This window comes from Lygodium microphyllum, chromosome 22, assembly GCF_053477565.2.
Source record: "Lygodium microphyllum isolate KBCC chromosome 22, Lygodium_microphyllum_v1.1.10, whole genome shotgun sequence".
Taxonomy (NCBI): domain Eukaryota; kingdom Viridiplantae; phylum Streptophyta; class Polypodiopsida; order Schizaeales; family Lygodiaceae; genus Lygodium; species Lygodium microphyllum.
In genome coordinates, this window is record NC_141156.1 from 7,162,917 (window position 1) to 7,178,726 (window position 15,810).

The 15,810-nt window shown below is 40.2% G+C and overlaps 1 protein-coding gene across 2 annotated transcripts in view; it reads left to right on the forward strand.

The window, feature by feature from the left end:
* The window catches only part of LOC148016864 (uncharacterized), a 45,342-nt gene extending 30,733 nt beyond the window's left edge, over positions 1 to 14,609 (forward strand). The window contains exons 2-6 of one of the 2 annotated variants that reach the window (XM_087662851.1): positions 12,283 to 12,322; positions 12,469 to 12,582; positions 12,742 to 12,931; positions 13,121 to 13,388; positions 13,902 to 14,609. In XM_087662851.1, the coding sequence (XP_087518977.1) occupies positions 12,283 to 12,322; positions 12,469 to 12,582; positions 12,742 to 12,931; positions 13,121 to 13,388; positions 13,902 to 14,111 (822 nt within the window). In that variant the 3' untranslated portion in view covers positions 14,112 to 14,609. The remainder of the gene's footprint in view (positions 1 to 12,282; positions 12,323 to 12,468; positions 12,583 to 12,741; positions 12,932 to 13,120; positions 13,389 to 13,901) is intronic. The other variant, XM_087662852.1, reaches the window with a different exon arrangement.
* Positions 14,610 to 15,810: the final 1,201 nt, after the last annotated feature.

Sequence of the window (15,810 nt, forward strand, 5' to 3'; positions counted from 1 at the left end):
AGTGGCGGATGGCCCATAGATGTTGATCCAGGTTGGTGAATGAGAGCTGCAAACAACTCTTCTAGAGAGTTATATGCTGCATGTCTTAATGTGCAGGTAACTATTGGAGACATAAAAGATAATTTTCACTTTTTTGTTTAAGACTCTTGTAGTTACCCTATCATTCTTGGGCAACCTTACATTTCTGAAACCGCTTGGAAACAAAAGCTCTTGATGATGGTTCTTCCTATGCTTGAATCTGAAGCAAGGATAATGAATGAGCTGTTCAATTTCTTACTGTGTGTGTTAACCATCATTGAAACAGAGATTGACTGTGTGATTATCATGTGCCTCCTAATGCCCGAGAATTCAAGGGTTTTCGGGTTGCACTGTTATAAAAGGAGGCTATGGCAGTGCGTCATGTAAATAGATTAAACCTCCTTATGCTACAGAAACTGTCTTTCTAGCAAATCTGTATGTATGTACAGCCAATAGTATGGGTTGTTATAAGTCTCTTCCAGCCATGACTAAAGCTGAAAGAAAATATTTATGCCATGTAAAAAGGGAGCTGAAAACTTATGACATGATGGCTGAAAATGAAGATATTTCAGGCATTTTTTTTGGACTAATTACTATTGACAATTGGCTGAAATATATGCAACTGCTCATACAAAAAATCTGGCTGAAAATCAGTCCATAGAAGTACGTACATTGGATTTTTATCAAACAATTGAGGAATTTGTTGAGTAGGAAGACATTGGTTTACTCAACAAGACTGAAGCGCAAGTGGAGACAAAATACAAGACGATGGATAAGAAAGTCAAGCCTGTGGCAGTCCCACTACCTCTTGAAAGTGAAGGGTTGGCTGATAGGGCAGCAAATCAGCCAAGTCTTCGCGATCCTTCCAATATTGGTCGCAAGTTCATATCTGAAAGTATAAAAGAGCTCAAAGTAGGTGAAAATTCTTTTCTTTCACGAGCTAAAAAACACTCTTTTATGCAAATGCTAATGAAACATGAAAAAGCTTTTGCATTTCAGCCAAGTGAAATAGGCAGTGTGGATCCAAATATTGTGGCTTCTATGGTCATTTTTACGGTCCCACATGTGCCTTGGAACCTCAAGTCTATTTCTGTTTCAAGGGCGCATTTGCTCAAATTATTGGAACTTCTAAATGAAAAGATCTGAATGAAGATTTTAGAACTTTCTTCAGCATCTTACTCAAATCGATGGTTTACCGTGCCCAAGAAAAATTGATTCTTATGATTCATTCAAGATCTACGACTTGTTAATTGTGTCACAATCCGAAATGTTGGTTCGGGTCCAATTGTTAATGAGTTTGTTGAAGCTTTTGCAGGTAGAGCAATTTAGATGAGCGACCTATATTCAGGATATGACCAATTTCAGCTTTCATTAGAAAGCGGAGACATTACCACAATGAAGACACCTCTTGGATTGGTCCACATGTGTACTCTACCACAAGGTGCAATAAACTCAATAGCCCATATGATGAATGCCATGCATAAAGTCTTAAGGAACTTTATTTTACAACTTACTCTTCCATTTCTTGATGATGTACCTATCAAGGGATGTGAAGTTAATGAAAAGAATGAAGAGCTTGACGAAGATGGCTGTAGGACATTTGTAGTTAACCATATTCATGATTGTGATAGGATTTTGATAAGGCTAGAAGAGGTACATCTTACCCTTTCTGGAGCTAAGTCAATCTTTGGAGTAGAATAAGTCCTAGTGGTTGGATATCTGTGTGGCCCCTACGGACATAAACCTTCGCTAATCAAGATAGATGCCATCAGCAGAATGTAAGAAAAATGCACAAATATTTGAGAGGTGAGAAGATTTCTTGGCACATGTGTATTCTATCTCATATGGATACCACATTTTGCTCATGTAGCCGAAAATCTTTATCAATTATAAAGAAAAGGCCAAAGATTCTTTTGGGAGGAAGAGCATACTTTCACTGTACGCAAACTAAAGAAGTTGTTAATCTTAGCCCCCACTCTCAAAAGGGTTGATTATTCAAATGGTCAACTCATCATCCTTATTGTGGAAACAAGTCCCATTGTGATAGGATGGGCTGTTGGCCAAGAAGGCCTTGAAGATAACAGGTATGCAATTCGTTTTGGAGCAAAGGTTCTCAATGAACGTCAAAGAAGGTATGCACAAGTAAAAAGAGAATTGTGGGGAGTTATAACATCATTAAAGTGTGATCGTGAATACTTTATAGGTGCTTCCGTAGTGGTATAAATAGATTGTCTTCCACTCTTGGGCATGATTGCCAATTGCTCTACAGTCGACATTGCTATGCTAAGATGGATTGCATATATTAAATCTCTCAACCCTGAATTAAAGCATATTGCAGGAAAGGCGAATCCAATTGCTGACATGCTATCACGTGCAAGATATGACAATGAAGAAGAGCTTATGGAAGAAGATGAAGCTGAAGAATCTATACTTGCTGAATTTCATTCTATGGCTGCTGAAAGTACCTTTTCAATTGCTGCATATACAAACCCAAAGCTGAATCTTGCAAGTGAAGCTGATCTTTTTAATGGTATAGCATTAAGTATAGTAAGAATAGGAAAAGGTACTGCTGTAAATCAGTATACAGTAACAAAGATAAAAGATTTATCTATGGAAGAAGGGTGGTCAACTAGAAGCCAATATGCTTATTGCATTGCTTAAGTTCTAGTTTATTTCCTTGAAGAAGATTATGAAGAAGATTGGCCAATATTTGAGCACAATGAAGAAGGAGTCGTCTTGAACTGATGAAGAGTTCAAGCATTACTAAGAGGAAAGCTTATGGCTTTTTTCTTAAAGAAGGGCATCTATGGAAGCATGCAAAGAAGAAGAAAGGAGCGCCTATCGGAGTTTTAGGTAACAAAAGATTGCAACAATAGGTAATGAAGGAAATTTCATGAAAGCCTGTGGGCTGGCCATAGAGGCACATGGGGAACGTTTAATAAAGTCAAAGAAAAATATTGGTGGCAAAACATGTATCGGGACATAGCACATTTTGTTGAAATCTGTTATGTGTGTCAGATGCTTTCTATGGTCAAGCATCGAGATGGGTTACAACCGACTTATCCCTTGACTAACATTATAGATGGGTTATTGATCTTGTAACCATGCCTACAGGAATATGGAATATGAGATATTTAGTGCTTGCAAGAGAGGATCTAACCAATCAAGTTGAAGGCAAAGCCTTAATAACCAAGACTACTCAAGCTGTTTGTCGTTTTTTGCTTGAAGATGTGTTTTGCAGATATGGTTGTGTGGGTAAAGTAACTGTAGATAGAGGAGAGTTGGATGCTGATGAGGCACACAACTTCTTTGCTTAATTGGGTATTAAGTTGGCTTTAACATCAGCCTACAACCATGAAGGCAATGGGAAAAGTGAGAGGGGGTACCGGTCTATTCTCAAAGCTCTAGCAAAGTCTTGTAGAGAAAAGATCAAAGAATGGCCTAAAATGCTACCTTTTGCATTATGGACTCTGACCGGACTACTCATAGTACATTGACTGGCTATATGGCAGCTAAACTTATGCATGGAAAACAACCAATTATGCCAATTGAAGAATCTATTTTCACATGGAGTCTTTAACCTTGGAAGGAAGGCATCAGTAGAGAAGAGTTGTTGACTTTGCGCTTATGGCAGCTAGAAAGAAGGCCTGAAGATGTTCAAGCAGCTATTGAGAAGCTAAAGATAGTAAGACTAAAGAACAAAAGAAGATTTGATAAGTGACATTGACTTCGGCCAAGAGCAATTCAAGAAAATGACTGGGTGCTTGTCTTTGATAGTAGCCTAGACAATCAATACAATGCTTCTAGAAAGATGGTAAAGTGTTGGTTTGGCTCGTATGTGGTAAAGGTCGTTCATGACAATGCCACATATTCATTGGCTGAATTGGATGGAACAAGTATGAAGATACCTATAGCTGGAAAAAGAATCAAGCTCTTCAAACAAAGAGAAAGTTCAACATATGAGTTAGAAGACTTGGATATAATTCAAGAGCATGAAGACATAGAGGAAGAAGATAAAGACATTGACATGGTAGAATATACTTCTTCTAACACTGTAAAATCGTAAGACTTTGGCACATGCTAGAGGATGTGCAGGTTAGGAGGGGGTGGATATCGTACCGCTACGCACACACTGCATAAAAAAATCTAGAGTATGGCTTTCTTATTGATTTAGAGAGCCAATGCCATTTTAGACATTAGTGTTAGTGTCCATGGTTCAAAATATTAGATTTTTGGACAAGTTTAGCCAATTAGATATTATCTCTTGTAAAAATCCATAAAACTATAGACAACTTCTAGATTAGGATGACATGTAAAAGAAAACATGTAGCTTTCAGCCAATTTGAGAGGATTTTATGTGAAAAGAGAGATTGACGAAATCGCGCAATGCGCGATCGCTGTTTTCAGGCAGTGAACAGCACTCCGAAGGGAGAGATAGAGGAGTGATCTAGCAGAATTCTGGTTAGTGTGCTGGTATTTTACCCCCCTTTTGAAGCCAATGGAGGCATCAGATTTGCGATTTGAGCAACATAGAGGAAAATATTATTTTATATACGTTTTTGTCTATTAGAGTTATATCTTCTCATAATGTTGAAAGAAACTGACAGGCTTCATCTCTGTTAGTATTCTTCTACATTTTCTAATTCTTTTTGGGAGTATTCTTTTACGTCTTCAATTTCTTCGAACCCCTTATTTTCCGTCTATTCCTCTCTCGGAATCTACCTTCACCCTGCTGTCTCCTACCCCCATGGTGGACTCTTGACACCAAACGCACTGACATCGTGTTAAGGGAAGTTTATGCTATCATCAGAGGTGAATTTCGGAAGATATTTGGGCTGATTTGGGGCTGATATCTTCAGCCTATTTAGAGAATTAGCTACAGCATTGTTCTTTTAATTCATTTCTTATTCTACAGAAGACATCTTGTCAAAATATGCAAGTATTATGTGCCCTATGGTAGAGCAATGTTTATAGATCATTCATAGATGCTTTGAGTTGAGTTAAGAGGATCTTTTTCTCTTATTTCTTGGCTGTGGTAACTTATCCTTATCAGGAACTCAATTTGAAGCTCTCTTGAAGCAAGTCTCTTTGCCCTACAAGCCTTGTAATTGACTCATAAGCTTTTGTCTCTAACAGACTATATTGAATGTGATCATGCAAGGTTGATTCATGCTATGGCATCATGTATGAATGATGGGATGCAGAGTTGTTTATGATACATGACATCATACTATACTTGATTTTATAATTTGTGATTGCTCTTACAGTGAAGAAAACAAGGTTGATTTGAGATAATACTCTTGTGATCTTTGCTAAGAACATGCAGTTGGAAGCTCTATCAACATCTTCAATAACTTGGCTTGAAACCTTTAACCCTTCTCTTATCTCTACCATCTCCGTAGTCTAAGCTCTTGAACCCCCATACATTATTCTCTTGCCAAACCCCTGTGGTGACCTTCAACCCTATGCACTGCGATAGCGAGAAGTAGACCAGGCTCAGTAGACATGATCTCTGATGATGTGGAAGAAGAAATTGAATCGGAGTCATGTGTAGAGGATTGCACGATATCTCTCTTGTCAAAGACGACATTCCGCCTAACGATCACCTTGTTTGTCCGAGGATCAAACAAACGATAGGCTTTCGCTTTAGAGGAATATCCCCAAAAATAAGGAGATCAGCTTGGGGAGTGAGCTTGCCTATCTTGTCATCAGGTGTGTGTGTGTACTCACGATACCCGGAGACTCTGAAGTGGGAAATGACTGGCCGAGAGCCAAAAAATGCCTCATACAGGGTTTTCTGAGAAAGAGCCGCAGTCGGGCACTGGTTGAGGATATATACCAAAGTGTTAACAGCCTCGACCCAAGGAGCTTAGAGAGCTTTGTTGCGAACAGCATAGAGCGTGCCATTTCCATGACTGCCCGGTTCCTGCTCTCTACGATTCCATTATGAGAAGGGGAGTTGGTAGAGGTGAGTTGGCGGGAGAGACCACTCTTCTGTAGAAACTCGGAAAACTCGTGGGAGATGAACTCACCATCGGTATCACTCCTCATGCAACCGACACGACGACCAGTTTGGTTATGAACCAGTAATACCCAAGCAGAAAAATATGTGAAAGCATTTGACTTATGCTTGAGAAAGTACATCCACATATATCTGGAATGATCATCCACTATCAATAAGAAGTGCGGCGCGTCGTTCAAGGCGGCAGTGGTAGTCGGCCCACAAATATCAACATGAATCAATCTAAGAGATGCCTTAGCATGATGCGAGGTTTGCTGAGGGAATGGGTATGGTGCTGTTTCTCGAGCTGACATGCTTTACAGACATCTTGAGCTAGCTTTAGGTGTGAAAGGCCCTTAATCAGCTCACGGTGCGACAACTCATAAAGAGAGTCATAACCAAGATGCCCTAAGTGAAAATGCCAAAGACGCTCATTGTTCGTAGGCTCTTGAGATGTGGCTAAGGCCTAGAAGCTATGGAACACGGAGTCCTCAACTGTCGGCTCGGTTAGAAAATGTGTCATGTGGTATAGGCCATTAGGCTGTGCCTCACCGCGAGTAACCACTAAACCAGCCTCACCGTGAGCAATCACTAAACCAGTCTGAGAGTCAAGGACCTTGATTGTGATTGTTGTAAAGAAGACTGCTCGCCCCAATCGACAAAGCTGCTGAACAGATAACAAGTTCACCCCAAGCTGAGAGACAAGTTCACCCCAAGCCCCTTGCCATCACTTTGCCTCCCCTGCTGGGGGTTGCCCGATTAAGGGGTAGGGGTCTGTGACTTAGGTTTTGGTGCTATGTCTTTGGCCTTTGATCGACACTTGTCGTCAAAACGGTCAGTCTTTCGACAATGTTGACAATACCTATTCTCTTTAGGTACATTCTGCCACCTAGGTTTGAGAGATTGGGATGTTCCTTGTGATTCCCTAGATGGATTTTGCTTTTGATTTTGATTTTGATTTTGATTTTGAGTGGAGGTTTGGTTTTATTTTCCCTTCCCTTATTGCCCTTTCTGAGAATGAGCAACAAGAGCTCCCTCTGAAGAGGAATTCATATGAAACTGATCGAACAACCGTGCGTAACATAATAACTGACACTCAAATTCATAGAATGTAGGCACGGTAGGCATTGAACCTATACCTTCCACAAAATTGAAATATTTCATGGGGAGTTTATTTAGGAACAATGTGACTTGATCGTCAGAGGACTTGGGAGTCCCCCTAGTGGAGAATTCAGCGAGAAGACGCCGATACTCAGCCAACTTGACTTTCAAGTCATCCCGATCAGTGATTTTGAAAAGTTGGAGCTCATGGTCAAGATTGATATAAGTGGTCCTATCCCGAGCTGCATAGCGGTCAGTCAAGTGTGCCCATCGCTCAAATGCTAAGACAAAATGCTGAAGCTGAGAATGAAACTTAGGCAATAAGCCCTGCATCAGCTCGACAATAGTGAAGGAATTCCTAGCCTTACATGAGCGGACAACCTCGTATGGGACAAGTGTGGGATCGGGTTGGGGTTTTGACACCTACACAAGATCCCATAGGTTCTGGGAGTCAAGGACATGTCTCATCAAGTTCGACCAAGTGGTAAAGTTTGACCCGTTAAAACGAGTCTTGTCATTAAATGCATGCTTGGCAGAAGATGAGCTAGAACCATGAGGTGTCATGTAGGTGGGGTAAGATAGATATGGGGGATAAGATGGTGGAGGTGGATACGTCTGATAGGTAGAAGAAGGGGGTAGAGGTGGGTAGACAGAAGTAGGCTATGAGTGTCCAATGAGTGCCGATTGAGGCGGAGGCACTGAAACATGAATGTTTCTATAAGGTGCCGGTGTAGGTGGAGGCACTAGGATATGGAAGCCCTGTCCAAAGTTAGGCTGGGGCACAGCAGTAAGACCAGAAGGTCCACTAAGTAAACCTATGGAGGCAAATTGTGGAGTCAACTGATCCACACTCGAGAGAGACTAGGAGGGATACCCAAGCTGCAATGAGCCCGAAAATATGTGTGAAGTAGGTGGAACACTACCCAGTTGAGGGAAGGATGAGGTCCTAAAGGACGTGCCTATGTTTCCATAACCCCTTGATGTGATATGCGGTGCGACATGAGGTGTGTGAAATGGAAATGTAAATAGTGTGAATGGAAGTGGAGAAGCAACAGAAGAATGTGGTGGGATGGGTGGGTTTTGAAAATGTGGTGTGTGAGGTGTAGATGCGTTTTGTTCATTTTTATCATTTAATGATTGGAAATAAAAATGTAAAGATGATGATGCACCATGCAATGAAGAAAAAGGAATACCAAATTTATTCTGATTTTGTGAAGTGGACAGAGAAGAAGGGATGTTAGAAGAATAGGTACTTGGCTTTTTTTTATAATCCCACGATGTGTGTTAACATACAAGAATTGGTTCTCAAGAGGACCTTTTCCATAGTCAACCGACTGGACTCTTTCTTCCACATGATCTTTACCAAAATATTGCAAAGCAGAAGAGGTAAAAGAAGGAACAAAAGATGAATCTAAAGTACATTGCACTGGAGTGGACAGAAGAGGATGAAAGAAAGGAACATACTCCAGGTCTTGTTCTCCAAGAGGGGGGCCCATCCCTGATGGAGGTCTCGATGGCCCTGTAACATCATCAAATTTATGTGCAAAATCTGAAGAGAGAAATTCATGCATACCTTCATTTAGAAGCTTTTCTTGAAGGGCAATCCTTTGATCGAGCTCCTCAATCTTCTTTCGTCTATAATATATGATCAATTTCCATGTAATCAGAAGTGTCTTTCACCATGTCGGAACTTTGTGGAGCAAGCTGATTGGCCCACTCTCGCTCGGTTCTCGGCATAGTTGGTTTTGGAGAGACTGAATCGGTGGTGTTGTGTTCGAAGTCATTTGAACCTATTGTTGTTCTTGCTTCTTGTGTAAAGCTTTCAGATCAAAGGCCTAGGTTTCTTAGAGAGTACCAGGCTTTGATACCATGTAAATAAATGCCCTAACACAAAAACATAAACAAAAACCGTATGACAAAGCACAGACTCATAAAAGAACACAGTTAGGGTTAGGGTAACTCAAAGATAATGAACACAGTGAATGAATGAAGTGATTTGACTACTGAATATACGCTGCTCATGCAACAAACACACTATGCAGTGAATGAATGCTATACCTTAAACTCGTGTATCTCAAGGATTAGGGCAAGGGTAATGAGCTGGAGATTGTGTCGTACTTTGAACGGATCCCGAATTGCAGCAAGGCAGCCTCCGGATGTCGAACACCAATAAACACAGCAGTGAGAGAAAGACTAAAAACGCAAGGGACAGCTTCCAAGAGAGAGAGAGTGACTAAAAACGTAGGCAAGACAACTGGGCGAGAGCTGGCAGGAAGCAAACTCAAGGCTGTGATGACGTGGTAGGCTGTATGGCAGTAGGTCTGTGCAGGAATAGCAATCGCTTGACTGGAATCAGCTCCAAACTGTGTGAAGAGGGCTGGAAATCAGGCGCCAACTAATGGAAACAGCAATAGACAGCTTCGGCTGAAATGTCCTCCGTGAACAGGGTGTGGAAGCAAACTCAAGGCTGTGATGACGTGGTAGGCTGTATGGCAGTAGGTCTGTGCAGGAATAGCAATCGCTTGACTGGAATCAGCTCCAAACTGTGTGAAGAGGGCTGGAAATCAGGCGCCAACTAATGAAAACAGCAATAGACAGCTTCGGCTGAAATGTCCTCCGCGAATAGGGTGTGGGTAGCAAGCTGAACACCTGAAATTTGCAAAAATGGGATTGTGGGCTGAATGAAGGGTAGCATATGTATTTATAGAAAGTTTGGTCACTCCCAAGTGGGTTTGTGCTTATGGGACACAGAAACTCTCTAGGATCGTGTTTCTTTTAAATAAACAAGGTTTCTTCATTAATTAAGCATGTTTTGGGGCTGTTTAAGTAAAGCTAATGCATTTTTAGCTCAACAAGGGGGCCAAATCCCTCATGAAAAAGGCAATGATAGTGCTCTCATATCCCATTATAGGTAGGACATCTACATATGTAATGCTCCTCCTCCTCCACCTCCAACTGGCATCCCTGACATCTGCCCGCCGCTGGTGCCTCTCCGAAGTATGTGCCCATCTCAACTCAAAATTGGTGTGAGTTTGATTGAAGGTTTGCAAAAATGCAAATATTTCAAGATGGGACATTTCCTCCGAAAGATAAAGACTTTCTGAAGGCCATACAGCTGTTTCAAGCTGGCCTGGATTGCCGCATGCTAATTTAAGGCTGCTATTACTGCAGAAAATGTAACACTTGGGTGGTTACTGATCCAAAGGATTGTGATGGAAAATGCAGCTGTAATGTTAAGATGGAGCTGTGTTGAAGCCTCATGGGATGAACACTGTGTCAAAAACTAGCTGATGGTAGAAATTTGTAAACACAGCTATTTCTGCAAAAAGAGGCTGCTTTGGAGCCGCACTTCCTGCTATTGACTAGAGAAAAGCAAAAGACAAATTTGTTGCAATAGTAATTTGGTCTGATAACAACCACCATTTGGATTTCAATTTACAATCTGATGTACTTCTGCTAATCTACACTTTGATACCAAAAATTAAACCTATGTGCTGCTCTCAACTTGTTTATTCAAATTCCAATATCTATAAGGATAAAAGAGAGTAGATAGAGTGAGTCTGAAATCTAGCTAAGGTTTGATTTTGAGTGGATGTTGCAACTGGAGTGAATTTCCTTTCTTCACAGGTGTTTTGAGTAGTTTTTACCCACAGGTTCTATGCTAAAGGCAAAGTTTTCCACCATTGAATTTTGGATTAAGGGGCAGTAGGTTATGCAGATTTTTGGTTAAATACCTAATATGTCAATGGCCTAGAAGTCAAGCAACTGCTTCTCCCCTGCAATCTCAGTCAAGAGCCAGCAAACAAAGGACCAATATGCATGCACAACTGCAAAACAATGTCATAAACTCTACATATTGTGGCACTCTTAGGTAACTCTAGAGTCTATGCATCTTAATCAAATACCACAGATTCTAATCAAGATAATGTTATTCACTAGGCTACTTTCCCTCAGAATCAGGCACCATATATCAATGTCCTTGGTATACCAATATGGGAGTTGTATGTTGATTATTGTTATACATTGTCTGATCCTGGGCAGACTTTAGGCACATCTTTGCAATTTTTAAAATCTCTTCTACACCTCAAAAGAATTTGATGGCTGCTTGCAGCTCAACTTTCTTAAAATCAGATGGCAAGTAGTAGTCCATTGTAAGCATTCATTTAACAATAAGACGTAGGAGCAAGTTTTCTTTGGTGGTTATTCCTAGAATTCTGTTCCTGTGGAGTGGTACCTTGTCCCTAACTGAGACCATCACTTGGAGTCTTATGTGCTATGCACATCTATCCTCAACTCTGTGTTTCACTTTGCTTGCCCATTAACCCAACAAGGTCGAGCGACAAGGAATGCATAGTAAGTGTGGGTTTTCTTTACTGTCCATTCCCTTGTCTTAGAAAAACCTATTACCGGTAGACAAACTAAAACATCATTCTGCATGCCATGTAGCAATTGATTGCAGGGCAGTCCCTATGTATCCCAAGCAACTTACTTTGTGCTGTTAAATAATAGGCACATTCACATACATCATTTTGTTCAGCACACTTCATAATGCCAACTAAGAAAAGGCAAAATTAGATGTATGTCTGAGTCACTTGGCATACCAACTAACCTTCCCTCACAGTAATCCATAATGATTTTTGCTGTAGTATATGTGACCTGTCTCTTTCTAACCTGGTCTGGCATCACAATCACCCACATCTTGTGTTGAACTAGTTGGCAAGTTCCACCACTGTGCACATCTATTTTTTGACATCCTTTGGAAGAGAGAATTAATTATCTCTGCCAGCTCAGTAGATGCCTAATCTTGGTTAGCTGAGCCTAACTCCTGGGTGTGGAGATATAACAATCCCAGTTCATGAATATGCTGGAAGAGAGCATTGCCAAACTTGCTACTATATTTGTGTTTTAGGCCAGGCTGACTTTGCTCTTTTTGGTTGTGGTTTAGCTAATAACATTTCAATCCCTTGGATTGAGATGGAGTGTAGAATAAAAGCCACTCACTTTGTAAGCTGTCATCATGAACTTGTTTGATGGTCATTATTAAACCTCTCAGCTAGAGTCTAGATATGCCTGGTAACCATAGTGCACTTTTGTAAATAATTTTGGATCTTGGGTTTGAGAGTGAATATGGATTTTTAAAAAGAAAATTTTTTCTGTAACAGGCCGCTGTTGGAAGTGATCACATGGTTCTACCGTTTCCAGGTATTTCCCTATTGCCTTGCAAATGTGCACTTAATTTTTAAGTAGTTGAATTGTTCAGATGCAAATTGGTTTTATCTTGGAACTGGAGAAGCACTTGCCAACAAGTAAGGCTTGCTTTTTCAGCCTGACTAGTCTTTTTCCTTAAGGCACAAACCAACTCAAAGCTGGATTCCTTGCAGAGTCAAAGCTACAAAGTTTTCCACCAAATGAAACCCAAGGCAAGATAACAGGAACTTATCGACCTCCAACAGATGCAGATGGTAGGCATTGCTGTTATCTTTGATACGTAACAGTTGCTGTTGAGATGATAAGAACGTTCTTGTAACCTTGGCACTAATGCCTTGCATGGAAGTTTAGTGGCTGTAGCAAGCCTTGTGCAGGAATGATTTTCTGAGCAGCTTTTCTTCTCTCTCCACCAGATTCCTTTTCAAAACCTGGCCCAGTTAATCAAGAGGAACGTGAATCCAGAGGCTGGCAAGGTTTCTTCAGTATTACTAGATTTAGGCCTTATTTCAATGTGGACACATCTGATGTCTTGGAAAGGATTCGTGACTCTTTTCTCCCACACAAAGCTAACTTTTTTGAGAAGACCGACCACAATCCTGATATGTAAGGTTTTGTAGCTTTTTATACACATTTTGCTATGTACGTTCCCATTGGTGTATCTCATTTTTAGCCTTATATTCATTCTTTTGTTGTATATATGACCACTTATGCACCTTGCAAACATGTACTTCAGAGTTGCTTATCATGTGATGTCTAAGACTTGTTTTCTCTGGGTTTCCAAATGTTCTGCAGTTATGGGCCTTTTTGGATTTGTACAACTTTGATATTTGTTGCAGCAGCTCTTGGCAACTTTGCAGCTTATCTGTCTCATAAGCTAAAGGATGAAGGGTGGAAGTATGACATCAATAAAGTAACTTGGTCTGCTGGCTTATTTTATGGATATACTTTTGTGGTTCCTCTGGCGCTTTATTTCCTGTTGAACTATTTTGGAGTGGCATCTGGTCTTGTTCAACTATGGTGCTTATATGGCTATTCTCTATTCATATTTATACCAGCATCGGTACTGCTTGTCTCTCCTGATTTATCAATTAACATTTGCATGCTTTTGTGTGTCTTTCTGTCAAGGTGGTTGTGATCTTCCTGTTTGATTATCCTGCACATGTTACACATATATAAGCTTCCTTATCAAGATAATTAGATTGCTTATCTAAAATGCTTGGTAGAAGGTTGGAGTCTTGTTGGCAATTTGTGGTGTCATATGTAATGTGGCAAATGGGCATGACTGATGTGTATAGTCTAAAATCAGGAGTGACATTGGGCATGACTGATCTGTATGGTGTCATATGTAATCTGACAATGGGCATGACTGATCTGTATGCGTATGCGTATGATTATGATGTGTATGATTTGTAGTGCACATTGCACGTTTGCTAGTTGCAGATGCAGTAGCAGTGTTTAGATCTGGTTTTATGAAAGATGGGGGTTTTGTTTTTTGAGGTTGCCGGCACTGTTTACATTCACAATTTCACGGCTTGCCAACTTCACACTGACAATAGTTGACTGCTGTTTGCAGTTCCTCTCTGTGGTGCCGATTGAGATATTTAGATGGGTGGTTGTAGCAGTGGCAGGCTTTTTGTCCGCAAGTTTTCTTGCACTCAACATGAGGTCACATATCAAAACTCAGAGTGACAGGTGGCTACTCGTTGTGACAGGCACTTTCTTACTCCAATTGGGCATGGCACTAGTCCTCAAGCTCTATTTCTTCACAATCTTATTCGGCTGAGTCCATTTATAGGTAGTTGATGCAGTATTCTTCTTTTAGGTTTGTGGCAGCATTCATAAGCAATTCTTTTGACAGTTGCGACCTGCCAGAACATAAATGGCATTGTACTAAGAGATGTAAAAATCATACGGAATCCAGCTATGCATGAAATTGCATTCCATCTTTTAGCAGGAACCTCCAAAGGTGCATTTTTCTCGAGGAGAAGCTGAGTTGTAGCGTTCTCAGGCTCGCCATCTGCCTTTTTCCTGCCAATCTTTCAATTTTCACTATGAAGAAATTTAGGTTATTTGCAGGCTCAAACTCAAATCGAAGGATCATTTCCCTTGTTCCATGGTCTGATGCTTCAAATGTTACATGATACCTACTCTGTTCAAAGTCAGATGTTCTTGTCTGTCGTACTGTGCATTATTGATGATGGATTTAAATGAATGTTGATTTCGAATTTGTGAACACAAGCAATTGGACATGGACATTAAAAATTGTTGTGGCTTGTTTTTCTCTTGTATTTATGTTTATGTGGGCAGCAGCCTGAGGCTTCTGCTCATGGAAATTACACCTGATACTTGGTTAAGAACCATGAACTCTTTGCTGGTCTGAAATTCTCTCAAATTCGTCTTTAAGCTAGTTATCATGAGTCCATGCCATCAAGGAATAGCGATATTTTAGTCGGCATATAAAATAATTTCTAGGCAGAGTCTCGTGCGGGCTAAGTAATCCAGCCTGCAGTTACTATCGCAATACTAGTTTAAGAGTTTTCGCCCATAGTCATCCTTATGTCATCTGGAAGCTCTTCAACCAAGCTCAGGACTGGTTCTCTTCTATGCATATAATTTGGGCACTTTACAAAATAGATGTTCATTGTCTACCTTTTATTTAATGCCAAGACTGGTTCTCTTCTATGCATATAATTTGGGCACTTTACGAAATAGATGCTCATCCTCTTACCTTTTATCAATGCCAACACAAACATGCTCTTAGTTTTCTAGGCTATGAAAAAAATAAAATAAAAATAGTGGTATCTAACGAGGCCTTGTCTTGTGTAGGTCTTTTCGGTTCTTGTCATGTGGATATTGGGTTCACTTCACCAAGTTTGATCACATTATCATTGGTGATTTCACACATGTTACCTTCTTCATTTTTGACCTGCACTCCACTCGTACCAATTCGATGAGAATTGTCTTGAACCAACCATATTGAGCAATGTGTGTTGTTTGATAGAGGCAGCTAGTCATGAGAAGTAAATTGACTTCATTTTAATGTCATCTCACATCTCTTTGAATAAATTTGTTGGTTAAAAGACTCAAATGATATGGACTTTCTTCATGTGTACATTTGTAAAGGAAGCAAAGTAAGAAACTACTTCAAAAAGACCAATCATTCCCATCGATTTTACCTACATACATCACGATGGTGCTAGTATTAGTAACAAGTTACCTAAGATTGATCTCTTAAATCACAAGCAATGTCCCAAATTTTGCATTCGTAAATCTTTGGATCATGTTTTAGGAATGCAAATAACTTAACAATGTTCCACATTCTAGTAGCTTCATAGCCTTGTGCATCAACATGGAAAAGCACCATGTTTAATTGATTGAATACTCATTATGTCCTTATTTTAATTTAAAAAACCCAAGGGGTGGGATATTGTTTGTCCTCTTTTTTTTCGAATCAACCCATGGAGTATTGTGCCCTTTGGAAA